The 17,702-nt window shown below is 39.0% G+C and overlaps 1 protein-coding gene across 1 annotated transcript; it reads left to right on the top strand.

Moving 5' to 3' along the window:
• The first annotated feature begins 235 nt into the window (after positions 1-235).
• LOC306874348 (uncharacterized protein) lies at positions 236-16,697 on the top strand. The gene is made up of 16 exons (XM_079424313.1): positions 236-324; positions 461-624; positions 710-734; positions 1,837-1,950; positions 2,031-2,168; positions 3,236-3,339; positions 3,414-3,534; positions 4,264-4,860; positions 6,950-7,018; positions 7,235-7,395; positions 8,546-8,570; positions 8,660-8,773; positions 8,863-8,994; positions 9,062-9,336; positions 9,791-9,908; positions 15,344-16,697. Exons 1-16 carry the CDS (start codon positions 273-275, stop codon positions 15,961-15,963), a joined length of 2,829 nt encoding a protein of 942 aa, XP_079280439.1. The 5' UTR covers positions 236-272; the 3' UTR covers positions 15,964-16,697.
• The last annotated feature ends 1,005 nt before the right edge of the window (positions 16,698-17,702 follow it).

The following is a 17,702-nucleotide window of genomic DNA, read 5'->3' as shown; positions in this document are numbered from 1 at the left end:
TAAAGTAATTTAGTTTATATTACTATAGTTGTTATATTACCACAACAACTATATAATTACCACAAATATAATTAAATGTGGGTTTGTAATATTTGTAGTGGAGAGCATTTTCAGCAGAACTATGGTTAATTAGTTATGGTGCTTTCTAACATGATGAAGTCTTTTAAACCTGAACAATATAATCTAATTATTAAACCTGGAGTGTGCCTGCAGCGGCTCAGTGCGATCAGCCCTTTGCTCCGGATCGAGTCCAGTCTGAGGAGACCATCATCATGAGCACTCTCGCTGTTGTGTTCCTGATATTAGTTCACGGATCCGCCGGCGGTAAGAAACAAGATTTAGCTGCGAGCGACGCGAATTAAAACGCTCCCGTTATAATCGACTGTGGTCGCGTCGCGTCGCTCGTTTATCGTTACAGACAGCGTATTAAATGATTACCTCTGATTCTCGCCGTTTGCAGTGTTTCTTGATAAAGATGGCGCCAGCTCGGTCTTGCAGCGCGTCAGACGCGCGAACTCCGGCTTTCTTGAGGAGATGAAGCGCGGGAATCTGGAGCGCGAGTGCATCGAAGAAATCTGCGACTATGAGGAAGCGCGCGAAGTGTTCGAGGACGACACCAAGACGGTGGCACTCATCGTTTTATTACTTATTTTATGCTATTTTAATTTTTGGTTTAATGTTTGTGAATTTGTTTCCTTCTATTTTGCAGAAACAGTTTTGGTTGAGTTACTCCGGTAAGTTTATGTGTAAAATTAAATGTGACCCTTAATAAAAGTAGCCTCACAGTCAGTTCTTATTATAAAACCATAGTCATAAAATAGCCTAAATCTTGATTACATGTACTTCCTCTCTGGATGACAACAGTATACATGACTATATTTACTGACCTAAACTCCCGTTTCTTCTAAATTTGTTTGTTTTAACTGAGTTTAGGTTGAACATTTTCTTTAAATATACACTACCAGTCAAAAGTTTCTGAACAGTAATATTTTTTATGTTTTTAAAGAATTCTCTCCTGCTCACCAAGCCTGCATTTATTTGATCCAAAGTGAAAAATAAGTTAAATATTTTTATTATTTAAAATAACTGCTTTCTATTTGAATATATTTTAAAATGTAATTTATTCCTGTGATTTCAAAGCTGAATTTTTAGCATCATTACTCCAGTCACATGATCTCTCAGAAATAATTCTAATATTCTGATTTGCTGCTTAGAAAAAACATTTATTATTATTATTATGTTGAAAACAGCTAAGTAGAATTTTTCAGGTTTCTTTGATGAATAGAAAGTTCAGAGGAACAGCATTTATCTGAAATAGAAATCTTTTGTAACATTTGAAATGTCTTTATCATCAAAAAAAAATCATACCATCTCCAAGCTTTTGAATGATATAATGTATAATGTTACAAAAGCTTTTTATTTCAGATAAATGCTGATCTTTGGATCTTTCTATTCATCAAAGAATCCTGAAAAAAATTACTCAACTGTTTTAAATATTGATAATAATAATCATAAAAATAAATGTTTTTGAACAGCAAATCAGCAATATTAGAATGATTTCTGAAGGATCATGTGATGTAATGATGCTGAAAATTTAGCTTTGTTTACAGGAATAAATTACATTTTAACATCTATTCAAAGAGAAACATTTACGTATTTTAAATAGTAAAAATATTTCAAAATGTTCCTGTTTTTGCTGTATTTTGGATCAAATAAATGCAGGCTTGGTGAACAGAACATTAAAAATCTTACTGTTCAAAAACTTTTGACTGGTAGTGTAGGTGTTGTCATGTCAGTGCTCACTTAAGTTTGTGCACGTCAATATTTATAAATAAGATAAGGAGCCCTGCTTGACCAATCCATGCAAGAACAATGGCACATGCATCTATCTGGCCAACACCTACTACTGCCTGTGTCCAGAGGGCTTCGAGGGCAAATACTGTGAGAAGGGTATGTGAACGTCACATGTGAAACACCAGCAGTGTGATCTTTGGAGAAACCTCATATAGCGTTGTTGGTTTGGCTGGTAGGGTTTGAGGAGACGCTAAAGTGTCAGTATGTGAACGGAGGCTGCGAACAGTTCTGCGATGATTCTGGACCCAGACGCAAATGCAGCTGCGCCGCAGGATACGCACTAGGGGCTGATGGGATTTCTTGTGTTGCTGAAGGTGAGAAGAGTGCTGCGTTTACGAACTGGAGAATAAAAACAGACTAAAACTTTACAGACCTTCAGATCTCTCCAAACTAACAAAGGGCCAGATTTACTAAGCAGGGCAAATTAGCGTTAGAGTGCAAGCCCATAAAAGTGGGATAATTCTGTGTGTGATTTACTGAAAATGCACACATTAAAGAACACAGACGCAACATCTCATTTCCATAATGACCAGCGCAATCTACCAAGAGCAGCACAAATTAACCTGCTTTAAGACATGTTTTTTTGGGGCATTAAATAATGGCGCAAATGCCAGTAATTTGACGAGCGTAGAAGTTAGTAAATCACATTGTATACTTCATTTTAATTAATATTCAATAAGGTCAGGCGCAAAAATAACTGTGTCCACGCCTTTTCAGCGCTAATTCTTCACTGTGCGTCTTTAGTAAATCCTGACACTGTGTCCTAATTACACGCAACGCCACAAGATTCCAGCTACAAGCAATTTGGCTGTAATCTAATTCATAAATATTAAATATTTTACCATTATTAAAACTGTATTGAGTCACGGATACCATTTTTGTCATGGAAAACACTTTGCATTAAGTTAGCAGTTTTAACGTATATTTTTGCTTTAACTTATTTTCAAGATCTGAGATAAATGATCTATTATTGATTATAAATGTCCCTCAATATGATACTCAAACTCACATTAGACACTTTGAATAACATTGAATAAAGCACATAATCTGTATTATAACTGTGTCATAATTTGTATGTTGTTGTTCCAGCCACGACGTCACAGAAATAGAAACCTTTCTAAAATAGAAATTTCTCACGTCGGAGCTAGTTAGGACAAAATCTCAGATTAACATGGAAAAGATACCTTTTATTGCGTGTCGCAGCGTTGCATCGCGTCACGTAACACGCTGTGGCAGTACTATTTTAATGCCAAAAGACAGTTTGCACTGGTGCATATAAAACATTCAAACTCTAACAGGCTAGCTTTTGTCGAGCCAACAGTCCACATTTCTCTTGCCAAACTTTCCTTTTCTAATGCAAATGTTTTGTTTTCCTCTGCAGTCGAATATCCGTGTGGAAATGTTCCACTTCAGAAAAACACTGTTCATTCCCAAAAACAGATTGTGGGTGGAATTCACTGTCCCAGAGGTCACTGTCCTTGGCAGGTAACTGTAAATGTGTACGTCGTATCGCAGCATCATGAGAGCGAGCGACTGAAGGATTGCATTATTTGTTTCAGGTGTTGATAGATTATAATGGCGTGAGTCTGTGTGGAGCAGCTCTTCTGGACAATAACTGGGTCGTAACCGCTGCTCACTGCGTTCATCAGAAGGACATGACGCGTTTGAAGGTTATCACAGGTATCTGAAGTGTTTCGGTCATTGTGGGTGGTAAAGTCAAATCACATTTATTCAGTGTTGGGGAAAGTTACTTTTACAAGCAATGGGTTACAATACTGTGTTAAAACAGTAACTGATTACATTACTAATTACTTTTCATGGGAAGTAATGCGTTGCCGATGAGCTCGCTGCTCAACATTCAAGTATATGACTAGTGCTTGCTGTAGCAATTTGCAGCGTGCTTCAGAAACCCTCCAACTTCCCCAGCTCCACCTGTATAGATCTGCTACGAGGTGATTCATGTATGCTATGGGGGTTATTTTATGTATGTTACATTTGCAGCAGCAGTATTTCTTACATGCTCACAGCAGCATGTTGTGGATGTATTGGCAGTAACGAGTCTCCGTACTTGCTCTGCAGCAGCAGTAGCAGATCTATTCCACCAAGACCAAATACATTAACATTGCCATGTACATTACCATGCCAATCCCTCCGAGAGTTGTCATGACAGAACTTATAATGTGTTACTTATAATGCGTTACCCCCAACACTGCATTTAATTCTATAGCATTTAATACAATACAGAGTGTTTCAAAGCAGCACCACAGAAAATAACAGTGTTGCAAATTCAGCAATTGTAAAGAAAGACTTTAATTTCAGCTGTGAAGCAGCTCTTCAGAAGACTATAGTGTCTTTATTCAGCTGTAGTTTTGTTTCCGGTCTTGATGCAGCGAGTTGGTTTGTCCTCAGGTGATCATGACCTGGATGTGATGGACGGCTCGGAGGAGGCGTATGATGTTGCTCGTGTTGTCATCCATGAGAGCTACGACCCTGTGTCACTGGATAGCGACTTGGCCCTCCTACAGCTGCGTGGAGAAGCCAAGCGCTCCGTGTACGCTGTGCCCGTTTGCCTACCAATGCCACAGCTGGCACAAAACGAGCTCATGGCCATCCGTTTCCACACGCTCAGCGGATGGGGCAAGCGAACCGCAGGGGACAACATCCACCCCTCCAAAGGCCTTGAAGCCCCTTCATCCTCCACACTGCAGTGGCTAGCCGTCCCTCTGATGCCCACAGCGCAGTGTGCAGAGAAGAGCGGCATCAACATCACAGCAAACATGTTCTGCGCGGGTTACGCCGAGGGCGGCCAGGAGTCCTGTAGAGGACATGACGGCAGTCCGCTGGTCACCCGCTATGAGGGAACATCCTTCCTGACGGGCGTCATGTCGTGGTGTAAAGGCTGCAATCAGCCGGGTTACTATGGGATTTACACCAAAGTGGCCAACTTCTTGAAATGGCTTGAGGTGGTTATGAAAACCCCTGGATCTCCAGTTGAGCCGACTGCTCGCGATTAATGTCTGTAATGAGCTTTGAAATAAAACACTCACTCTGAGTTTGTGCTTTTGTTATTCATGCTTCTGATCTTCATGTGTGTTGGTTTTAGGGTTCATTTTGGTGTGTTTGAAGGACATTTAGGCAGTCATTAACTGAAACAGCATTGATTTTCTTGTGCAGATGTTGCTAATCATACACCAGACATGACCCTGTGTAGGGTCAGATGTTAGACATTCTGTACGTTTTGTGTAAATTATATTAGTCTGATAAAACACAGAGAAGTGACCTTGGACCACAAAACCAGACATAAGGGTCAATTTTTTTGAAAATTAGATTTATATAACATCTGAAAGCTTAATAAATAGGCTTTCCATTGATGTATGGTTTGTTAGGATAGGACAATATTTGTCTGAGATACAACTATTAGAAAATCTGGAATCTGAGGGAGCAAAAAAATCTAAATATTGAGAAAATCTCCTTTAAAGTTGTTCAAATGAAGTTCTTAGCAATGCATATTACTAATCAATGACGTTTTGATATATTTACGGTAGGAAATTGACAAAATATCACCATGGAACATGTTCTTTACTTGATATCCTAATGATTTTTATCATAAAAGAAAAATGGATAATTTTGAGCCATACTCTGAATTGTTGGCTATTGCTACAAATGATGACTGCTTTTATGTTCCAGGATCACATATAAGGTTTAGATATTCCAATAAAAGAGAGTTAAAGGGGTCATGACACGAAAAATCTAATTTGTTTCATAGCTTAAAATGTCCTCCTCATTAAACAAAGCATTTATTTAATAAAGCTCCAAAAACGGCTCGTTTGGATCCGAGGTGGAAGATGACATCACCTGGGCAAAAAATATTTGCATAAACACGCCTCCAGAGTAAGACATCAACGAATAGTCTTCTTCTCAGGATAGGCTCCGCCCACTTTAACACTTGATCACGCTGAATGCGAGTGTTGCATCGCGTCAAAAGCAAATATAAATCACAATCACTGCACTATCTCGTCTACACTGGATACAGTTACAGATATGAGTCTGTCGTCAGGACAAATGCAGTGAAATAACGATCGCTTTGATGCGTTTGGTTTAAACAGCTCGTTGTACAGATATCAGAAGGATCCCAGCGTAAGGAACAAGTGGATAGTTTATGTTGTTTTGTAATCGAGGCACAGAGTCATGGAGAGTCACAAAGAAACATTCGTTGAAAGATGAAGCGACACTAGATCTGCATCACAAACCATAAGTAAATGATTTCATAACGCTTTGTCTGCAAATGACCGTTTCATTTTGATCATGTTGTCAAAACACTCACATGCATTGATACTGTTTCCTATCCAGTGACATAAGCCAATCATAACAAGCCTTAAAGGACCCGCCCCTTAAAACAGGTCGTTTTAGACAGAGGGACAGAATGAGGGTCGAAAAGAATAATTTTTCCACATATTTATTTGTTTTTTGTGCTAAAAACTTTATTTAAATCATAAGTAAACCTCAAGGAACATATTAAAATAATAATAATAAAAAAAAATCTATGTTATGACCCCTTTAACAGCCCATCTTCATCTCTGTGACCTCAAAGAGGACCGAACGTTGTGATCAAACTATTGACTAAACAGATGTTCACCATTTATCACCATTGCATTATTACCAGCCCCTAAAGATCATTCGCTTGTGGTATTCCTCCGTGTAAGTCTCTTTGGATAAAGGCATCTGCTCAATTGATAAATGTAATTGCATTAGTATTAGACTCTTCATGAATCCCTTACATACATGAGCACTCATTTGAGTCTTCTGTACTATATTCATGTTGTGTGTGAGAAACAGAGCTGAGCTACTCCCTGATCATCTTCGGCTTGGCTGCTGCTCTCGAATCTCTGTGTTTGTGTAGAGAACATCAAATGAACTCATCGGAGAGTTCCATGAGCTCTGAACTGAAATATCCCACGTGTCTTGAGTGTAAACGCTGGTGATTTTCACTCCTCCCCCTGTTCCTGTCTCTCTCTCCCTTCCTCCCAGCGCTCAGTTCATTGACCTTCTGTCTGTTTTCTGACGATCCTCTAATGTGAAAGAGCTGGACGCTGATAAACCACAATGTCTTGGGTCTTCTGGAATTTTCTCTGCTTGTTTCTAATACACTGTGTGAGCTCAGAAGGTGAGTGCTTCGTCTCGACCGAACAGACTACAGCTTCAGAATGACTCGTATTTCTCTTTATCTGACCTAAAGGTTTGTTGTTTAAGGCCTAATCAATGTCAGAGTGAGTTTGAGCGTGCTAATGATCAGGTTTGGTTTATTTCTCAACACTCGGCTCTTCTGCTGCTATCAGGAGGGAGGCTTTGATGATGATGATGATGGCATGTGTTTCTCCAGTCTTCCTCCACAGTCAAGATGCCAGTCAGATCTTGAGCCGGCGCCGGCGTGCCAACACCATGTTCGAGGAGCTAAAGAAGGGAAACATGGAGCGCGAGTGCGTTGAGGAGCGTTGCAGTTATGAGGAGGCCAGAGAAATCTTCGAGGATGTTAAAAAGACGGTCGGTGGTTTGTTTGTTTGTTTATGTTTAAAGATTTCATTGGAAACGTCCAGGAAATCATGTGTACCACTTCAGGCCCAAAATACCAGAGTCATAAGGACCGCAGACATTAGCCATGTTCACTCCACCTACTCTTGTGCAATTTGGGGGATTTTGCATGCTGGATGTAAATGCCAAGATACACATTAAAGTTGTGCATAAAAAAAAATTATGTGCTCAAATGAGTTGAAAAAATGCACGATAACTACAATGGAAACAGTGAATTAATTCCTCAATGTGCATCAAAAAAGTCATGTGAATTTGCCTCAACAGATCATGTTACTGGATAACTGAACAAACCATCGCGCCGATCTCATCACACACCATCTTAAATATTGTTTTAATAATTCTGAAATGCCTGAGCCAAAGTCCTTCATCGAAATGATTTGGTACAAACACCTCCGTAACTGTCTCGCACGATTGTGCTTCCAAACATCAGGCGACTAACGCAAGATAACACAACAGAGTTTGTTACTGCGTTTCATCTGGCACAAGTCATTTATTATAATGTGGAAAAAAGAGCCACAGGTTCCCCTGTTGCACCGATTAAAATGTTTGTTATTGATATTTTGGGCCAGTTTCCATTGTGAACACGTGGGATGGAAATGGTGTTTTATTCAAAATTCAGTATTCTAATTTTGTGCACAAGTTAAATTCATAACTTTGGATGGAAACATAGCTAGTGATCAACACGATTCCCTCAGTATTCACTGTTTATAACGCATCCCCTTACAATTTGAGTAATACCAAGTTTCAGAGTGTCTTACAAATATTAATAATCAATGATAACCAATTCTTTTTCGAAACATGTTTTGTGCTGAAATGTCACAGCCAACAGCTTGCAACTATTATCAGTGTGAATTTCTCCATAACAGAGTTGAACTATTGAACTTGACGTAGCTAATATAAATACAATGAAACATGTTCAGGCTGTATGAGAAACTTAGTTCTGTTTGAACCATTTAATGAAAATGAGATTTTATGCTATAATAAGCACATGTGAAAGAAAGCATGGGGTCTAAGGTCTATTCCAATGAGAACAAACATCAAAATAAATGCAGTTCAAAAGTGTTCATTTCATCTGATGGATGTGTGTTGTGTTTTCTCTCAGGATGAGTTCTGGCACAAGTATTTTGGTGAGTCTGCAATGATCCTTGGGTTCAGCTTGGCTTTAGTGGTGAAGTAAGTCTTGATACGAGTGCTTGTGTGTTTGGTGTTTGTTCAGATGGAGACGCGTGTTTGTCCCACCCGTGTCTTAACGGCGGCGAGTGTAAAGATGCGATCGGGCCGTACACGTGTTTCTGTCAGCAAGGCTTTAAGGGCTACAACTGTGAGATCGGTAAAGAGCCGCATGATGTTCAGTAATAACACAACAGACCGTCAGTCGATCAGCAGCGCTGAGTTTCTCTCCTGTGTGTCTCGCTGCAGTTATTCCTGCGCTCTGTGAGGGCGAAAATGGAGGCTGCGATCATTTCTGCAAGGTGGAGAAGAATAACGTCGCCTGTTCATGCGCTAAAGGCTACGAGCTGGCCAATAACGGGAAGTCGTGTCTGTCTCAAGGTAAATGATGTTTTGACTTCAAGCGAGATGTTTATCCGTCCTCAGTTTAAACTCCTTTTGGTTTCAGATCCTTTCAAATGTGGCGTGGTCCTTCCGCAGAAGACCAGAAGCATCTTAAACCACATACACATCAACAACACCGAGAATGAAGAGGAGACCACCGCTGAGCCTGTCGTAGACGCCACAAACCCTCCTGGCAATGAGACAAACAGCATGTTTGGCCTCTTCGAGCAGGAGATTGAGCATCAGGTGGAGGAGGAACCCGTTCACCCTGAGTCCTCCGGGGGAGACCAGAGAATCGTGAACGGAGCGGAGTGTCCTCCTGGAGACTGTCCATGGCAGGTAGACCCAAAAGAGACAGTTCACCCAAACAATCTGTCATTAATTACTCACCCTCTTGTCGTTCCAAACTTGTAAGACCTGTAACCCTTCATTCTGAGTTTCTTTGAGTACAAAAAGTATTCTCGTAGCTTCGTAAAATTACGGTTGAACCCCTGATGTCACATGGACTATTTTAATGATGTCCTTGCTACGTTTCTGAGCCTTGATTCTGCTAATTACATTGCTGTCTATGGAGGATCAGAGAGCTCTCGGAATTCATCAAAAATATCTTAATTTTTGTTCTGAAGATGAGCGAAGGTCTTATGGGTTTGGAACAACATTAAGGCGAGTAATTAATGACAGAATTTTCCTTTTTGGGTGAACTGCCCATTTAAGCTCTTCTTCAGCATGAAACTTTACATTGGAGACATGAAATAAGTCCGTTTGAGCGTGTTGATGTTGGATCTTCTCTCAGGCTCTTCTCATCAATGAAGACAACATCGGCTTCTGCGGCGGCACCATCCTAAACGAGTACTTCGTCCTGTCGGCCGCTCACTGCATGAATCAGTCGCTCTCCACCCGGGTGGTTGTAGGTACGACTTTTTATTTGAGCATCAGGGAATGCTGTCGTGACCCTTTGTTTAACAGAAATGTTAAAACACATTTACACACTTGCGTAGTGCCCTGTCATATGCAAGTAAACACGGAGGACATAAAGTAAGCGATTATGCGTTTATTTATAGTGTGATCTGCTGCAGAAGCCAGAGATATTCTGCTCAGGCAATATGAAAAATAAAGGCAAGGATGTGACAAGCTTTTATGATACAACCGCTCATGTTTTGCTTGAATACAGAGTTGTCTCTGTAATTCTTATGAAATCTGGCACATCACACTTCCACTGATTACCATTCGCAACTGTCTTGATAACTTTGGGTATGTCAAATCTTTGAAGTGTCTCCCATCAGCATGGAATTATGATGAATGTCGATCATTAATTCCGACATGACCGCTCAGACTGCGGTCGCATTGCAAAACAATATCAGATTAGGACCACATATGGAAGTGGCACAAATCTGAATAGAAAAGATCAGCTTCCATGCGGTTTGTGTTGTTCACACTGTCATGATGAAATTTCAAAATTACAAACCTCCATTATTGTGATCAGTGCTTTATTTGGACTCGTGACTCTTGCTTTTCATCATTAAATTCTCTTTCAGTGCTTACAATAGGTGTTTCCATATAAACACTTATGCATTAATAAAGAAAGTTGATCTTTCATTACTGATGTAAATGTTCTGTTTCACAAATGCAAAGATACTGTGGCAAAATATACAGACAGATTTAGACATAAACAATGATGACAATCATCAAACTAATTCAGATAAACAGATCAGCTGCAATGCATGCTGGGAGTCATGATTGTGTTTTGTACTTGATACCCAGCATGCATTTCAGCATAACATTTTCTTTTGTTGATAGTCACCATTATTGAATTTCATACACTTATTCTTGATGTCTAATTGATTCTGCAATTTAATTCGTTTTTTTTTTTTGTATTTTCTGTTAATTCATAGAAGTGTGAAAGCCGTATAATCTCACACTGTAGTATCACAATTATTCACACATAAAAAACACAACACACTTGTGAACAATTATTTAAATAACCTGATTACAGTCACCATCAACTGATCCCAGTGGATCTTAGTCTCCATTGCCTCAACAAATGCGTTTTAGCACATTGTTACAAGAGACAATGAAAACCTAACATTAGCCCAACTAAAGCAAACACTGATCACAATAATGGTGGTTTGTTGAAATTTCAACATTAATTGCGGGTGCAAAAGTGATTTAGATTCGGTGCAATTAACATTGACAAATCAACCATTTTTTAACATTGATTCAATGGTTGCTTGCTATCAGGGGTGTGAGCAAACAAATCGGATTTGAGCCACATTTGCCTGCAGGGTGAACGTAGTCCTATTTGGAAACGCAGTTGTGTAAGACTACTATTATACCGAAAGAAGTGTAAGAAGTGTGTTCAGTTAAACAGAAATGACCATAGAATGATCGTAACAACATCTCGGATGCTGTGCAACGAGATCCGTCCGCTGGCTAGATTCAAGATTCAAGATTTTTATTTGTCACATACACAATTATACAGTATAACCAGCAGTGAAATGTAGGTCAGGACAGTGCAATTATATAGAATACAAATATTAAGAAAAAGAAAAGTAGAAAAAAATAAAAGAATAAAATAAAATAAAATATAAAAAATATAAATATAAATGTGCAGGTCAGTATGTTGTTGACATAAATAGTAATATAAGAGGAATGTGCAAAAAAATGTGCAAAAAAGTTGTACAGGGTATTTAAAAAGCAGCAATATGAGGTAGAAAAATTATGAATAGCTTATTGATATAGTGATATTTACATGGAGTCATGTGATGTTATGACACAGAGTTAGAGTTTAGTAGCCTGATGGCCTGGGGGAAGATGGTCCTCAGTCCCTGCCACATCCGTTGAGAGTAATTGAGCTGGAAATGAGACTCAATTCTCTCTCTGTATCTGTGTTTAGCGGCTCTTACTGCGCGTCGGAGAGCATAGCGCGATGCTTTGTACTCGCTCATATTCCCGGTCAGAAGAGCCTCATTGTAAGCTGCAGTGCGTGTGTTAACCGCAGCACGGATTGTTCTGTCCACCCACGGTTTCTGGTTGGAGAATGTCCTTACAGTTATTGTTTCTGTAGCTTGCTCGGTTAGCGTGTTTACAAAGCTTAATGCTACATCCGTGAACTCGCTGACATCAGAAGAACTCGCCCGGAACATGTCCCAGTCGACGTCATCAAGAGCCGCCTGCAGCATAGCCTCTGAGTGGGAGGACCAGCGCGTCACTACTCTCTGCACCGGAGGTTCCTGAACGAGCCTTTGTTTGTATTCCGGTGTGAGGAGAATGGCAGCATGGTCCGATTTACCAAAAGCCGGTAGTGAGCGGGCTTTGTAGGCATTCTTGAACTGAGAGTAGCAGTGATCCAGTGTGTTTGGTCCTCTAGTTGGACAGGATACATGTTGATGAAATTTCGGCATGACCTGCCTGAGGTTGGCTTTGTTAAAGTCCCCCGCGATGATGAAGGCAGCGTCAGGATGTTTGTTAATGTAGCCGCTGAGCACATCGTGGAGCTTAGACAAAGCCAAGCCGGTGTCCGCCTGTGGTGGAATGTAAACAGCAGTAACAATGATCGATGAAAACTCCCGGGGCAGATAAAATGGGTCGCAAATAATGGAAAAATGTTCCAGATGAGACGAGCAGGAACGTGACAGAATGGAGATATTCCTGGGATCACACCATTTCTTGTTGATCATGAAACACTCCTCCACCCCTGGATTTACCGGCCTCTGCTGTTCTGTCCGTCCGAAAGACAGAGAAGTTATCACTCGGCATTACAGCAGTGTCCAGGACCGAGGAAGAAAGCCATGTTTCGGACAAACACAGGATGTTGCAGTCCCTTATGTCCCGTTGGAAACTAATCCTGGCTCTAAGATCGTCCATCTTATTTTCCAAGGATTGGACATTTGCGAGCAGAATGCTCGGAAGAGGAGGACTGTGAGCCCTTTTCCTGAGTCTGTCTCGAATCCCAGCGCGTTTATCACGGTGTTTCTTGATCCTTCGCCTCGGGGGGTTATTGTTCGTCTCCACGTTCTGAAGAATCTCCAGAGGCCATGCTAGATTCCTGGATTATATGTCCTGGAACAGGTTGGTGTAGCGGTTTCCAATGTCCAAAAGTGTTTCTATGTTATAGGTGATCAGTGCCGACGTGAGATGTGTAAAAAGAGAAAGTAAAACTAAGTAAAAAAGTAGATAAAAACATAATCTTAGCGGAGCGACCTGGACGGCGTCCGAACACAGGGGCGTCATCTTGCAATGTGAAGTTATCACATCACATTACTTTTTTGTTTCCATCTCCCGTTATATGCATTATGCCTTTTTTGCTCAAGTCAAAAACCACCTCAAACGAGAGTAAAACCTTTTTTGCGAATTAAGGGATTTTTATTCGATATTTGGAGTTTCCATCACTTGTTTCTGATGCGACACTTAATTTGCATGAAAACAGGGTGATAAAAACATGAGATAAGAAATCTCTGCCTGTTGATTTCTTGCAAATCTAAGCACTGTTTGAGACATGGTTGAGATCAGTGTTGGGGTAACGCATTACAAGTAACCAGATTACTTTTTTCAAGTAACTAGTAAATTAACGCATTACTTTTTAATTTACAAGAAAATATCGGAGTTTCTTTTTCAAATAATTAACCCCAGTTCCTGTGTTTCTGATGTATTGAGTGACAGCTCTGGTGTTGAGAGAAATCAGGAGTAAGTGCAGAGTGTTGTGTGTGAACATGATCTTACTGTAGTTCTAGACTAAATATCTACATGATCTTACTGTAGTTCTAGACTAAATATCTACATGATCTTACTGTAGTTCTAGACTAAATATCTACATGATCTTACTGTAGTTCTAGACTAAATATCTACATGATCTTACTGTAGTTCTAGACTAAATATCTACATGATCTTACTGTAGTTCTAGACTAAATATCATCATGATCTTACTGTAGTTCTAGACTAAATATCTACATGATCTTACTGTAGTTCTAGACTAAATATCAACATGATCTTACTGTAGTTCTAGACTAAATATCATCATGATCTTACTGTAGTTCTAGACTAAATATCATCATGATCTTACTGTAGTTCTAGACTAAATATCAACATGATCTTACTGTAGTTCTAGACTAAATATCAACATGATCTTACTGTAGTTCTAGACTAAATATCAACATGATCTTACTGTAGTTCTAGACTAAATATCTACATGATCTTACTGTAGTTCTAGACTAAATATCTACATGATCTTACTGTAGTTCTAGACTAAATATCTACATGATCTTACTGTAGTTCTAGACTAAATATCAACATGATCTTACTGTAGTTCTAGACTAAATATCATCATGATCTTACTGTAGTTCTAGACTAAATATCAACATGATCTTACTGTAGTTCTAGACTAAATATCAACATGATCTTACTGTAGTTCTAGACTAAATATCAACATGATCTTACTGTAGTTCTAGACTAAATATCATCATGATCTTACTGTAGTTCTAGACTAAATATCAACCCGATCTTACTGTAGTTCTAGACTAAATATCAACATGATCTTACTGTAGTTCTAGACTAAATATCAACATGATTTTACTGTAGTTCTAGACTAAATATCAACATGATCTTACTGTAGTTCTAGACTAAATATCAACATGTATTTACTCATCTCACCTGCACTAAAACACATTCAGTGTTCCTCAAAATCAATAAAAACAGTCAAATACAAACTCAGAATATTATACAAACCTGCAATAATTAAATATGTTAAATAAGACAAATATAATGTATGTATTTAATCCCATTTTATAAACCAATGTCTTTGCTGCTGCCCTTCGATGATCTAATTCAACCATACTTATAAGCGAAAATAACACATTTGTGTTTGATTGTAGTTATTTCTGAATAGTGTTGAACTTTCTTCTCCTGCATCATATTCTTCATGTGATTAGTTCGAGCGGCGCCCTCTACTGTACAGACCTGAATCTACATTTCCTTCAGTCTGAGCCGGATTCACTTCACTTTTGCTGTGAAAGGGCTTTACATTTGTAAAACGTTTTATATTAAAAACAAACAAGCAAGCCTTGCCCAGATTTTAAAAAGTAACTCAAAAGTAACATAACAAATTACTTTCCATAAAAAGTAACTAAGTAACAAATCAGTTACTTTTTAGGAAGTAACACAATATTGTAATGCATTACTTTTAAAAGTAACTTTCCCGAACACTGGTTGAAATCTCTTCCTAAACTCTAGAGGAGACACGTGAGATTACTCTCAGGAGAAACATCACAAAAGTGTTCGGTAAAAGTGTCCATCTGGGAGAAACAATAGAGATGTTAAAGAGATCTCACTCCTGTTTGTGTCTTCCTGCCAGGTGAGTTTGACACGCTGGTCAACGAGGGTCGTGAGGTCACGCACGATGTAGACGAGATTCTGATTCACAAGAACTACATGGCTGAGACGTACCACAACGACATCGCCCTCATCAAGCTCAGCAAGCCCATCAGATTCAGCAGATTCATCATACCTGCCTGCCTTCCGGAGCGCGACTTCGCCGAGCGTGTGTTGATGAGCCAGGATGACGGGCTGGTGAGCGGCTTCGGCCGTGTGCGCGAGGGAGGCCTCCAGTCTACCGTCCTGCAGAAGCTGACTGTACCGTACGTCGACCGCGCAAAGTGCATCGAGTCCAGCAAGTTTAAGATCTCCACCCGCATGTTCTGCGCCGGATACGATCAGGAGGAGAAGGATGCGTGTCAGGGCGACAGCGGCGGGCCGCATGTGACGCGCTACAAAAGCACGTGGTTTGTGACGGGTGTGGTGAGCTGGGGTGAAGGGTGCGCCCGGAAGGGCAAGTACGGCATCTACACACAGGTCTCCAAATACATCTCGTGGATCCATAACGCCATGGCCAAAGTCATGCCGCAGATGGAAGCGCCTATAAAACCCAAAGCAAAGCGGGAGCTGCTTCGGAAGACGCCCGTACGCAGAGTCTGATGTCTTACTGTCTTAATTTGTGTTGATTCATCAATGACATTATTCTGTTTTCTTTCATAATCTTTTATACGCATTTGACCACAAAACCAGTCATAAGTGTCAATTTTTCAAAAATTGATGTATGGTTTGTTATGATAGAACAATATTTGTCTGAGATGCAACTATTTGAAAATCTGGAATCTGAGGGAGCAAAAAAATCTAAATATTGAGAAAATCTCCTTTAAAGTTGTTCAAATGAAGTTCTTAGCAATGCATATTACTAATCAAAAATGAAGTTTTGATATATTTACGGTTGGAAATTTACAAAATATCTTAATGATTTTTGTCATAAAAGAGAAATGTATAATTTTGATCCATACAATGTATTGTTGTCTATTGCTACAAATATACCTGTGTTACTCATGACTGCTTTTGTGCTCCAGGGACACATATAATAATGGTGCATTCAAATCATGTCAGATCGTTTTTATGAGTTGAACGCCACCATATTGTAAACTCGAAACGTTCTTAAGCCTCGAGTTAAGAGCATCAGTGAGAGAATATCTATGCGATGGATGTAGTATCTGTATTGATGGTAAATCTGGTAAAATTATTACAATTTTATATATCTTGTCATTTAAAGTTGCATGTATAAAATAACATTGTATTGTGCAATTACGACAGAAAATTATATTACTATTTTAATATTTGAATTTACAAAACTTCATAAATTGAATAAAAACTTAAAACACACTTAACACGTTTTTTTCCATCATGTTTCAGACGTAGAGATTTTAAAAAATCTGAGTTTTATATAGAATTGTACATCGACCAAAGTGACTTGAACGCACCTGATGTCATAATTACGATTATGAATGTTCCAGGAGGACTTGAACACGCTATAAATTTCTCCAGTTATGAACAATCTAATCAAATTCTCACTGATAAAATAATGTTATTTCTAGTTACATCCTTTTCGCTCTGAAATACATTATTGAGGTCAAATGGTTTGTCAGTGTTGTCATCCAAATGAGATGCTTCACAGTTTTAATAAAGACGACAATTGATTTTATAAGCTGTTTCTATCATATTCATATCATATAAAGTCAAATGTTTTTCTGATTAAAAATTGGCAGCTTTTATAAAACCCAAAGCAAAGCGGGAGTTGCTTCAGAAGACGCCTGTACGCAGAGTCTGACATTAAATCGTGTTGATTCATCAATGACATTATTTTGTTTGCCTTCATAATCTATAATATGCATGTAATGGTGCATTCAAGTCATGTCAGATAGATCACTTTTGCGAGTTTTTACCACCACAAAAGAAACTCGAAACTTTCTTTAAACCTTGAGTTAAGAGTGAGAGAATATCTAGGATGCAATGGATGTAGAATCTGTATAAAATAACATTGTATTGTACAATTACGACACAAACTATATTACTATTTGAATATTTCAATTTGCAGAACCTTCATAAATTGAATAAAAACTTAAAAAGCAAAACACATTTTAAGTGATTTTATTCAAGATGTTTTAAAAGTAGAGATTAAAAAATCTGAATTTTATGTAAAAATATTACATCTTGAACAACTTGAATGCACCTGATGAAGTAATTATGACTTACTAATTCGTAAATTGTACTCAGTTACTTACATAACCTTGGTACCCTGAGATACGGGAACGAGTACCACGTCACTAGACGCTTATGGGGAAAAGCTCCTTTTTCTCCAAGGACTAAACACTTTTTCAATCACGCAGTGT

Source organism: Barbus barbus, assembly GCF_936440315.1.
Source record: "Barbus barbus genome assembly, chromosome: 8".
NCBI classification, from domain to species: domain Eukaryota; kingdom Metazoa; phylum Chordata; class Actinopteri; order Cypriniformes; family Cyprinidae; genus Barbus; species Barbus barbus.
This window is presented reverse-complemented; position numbering and strand designations above follow the sequence as displayed.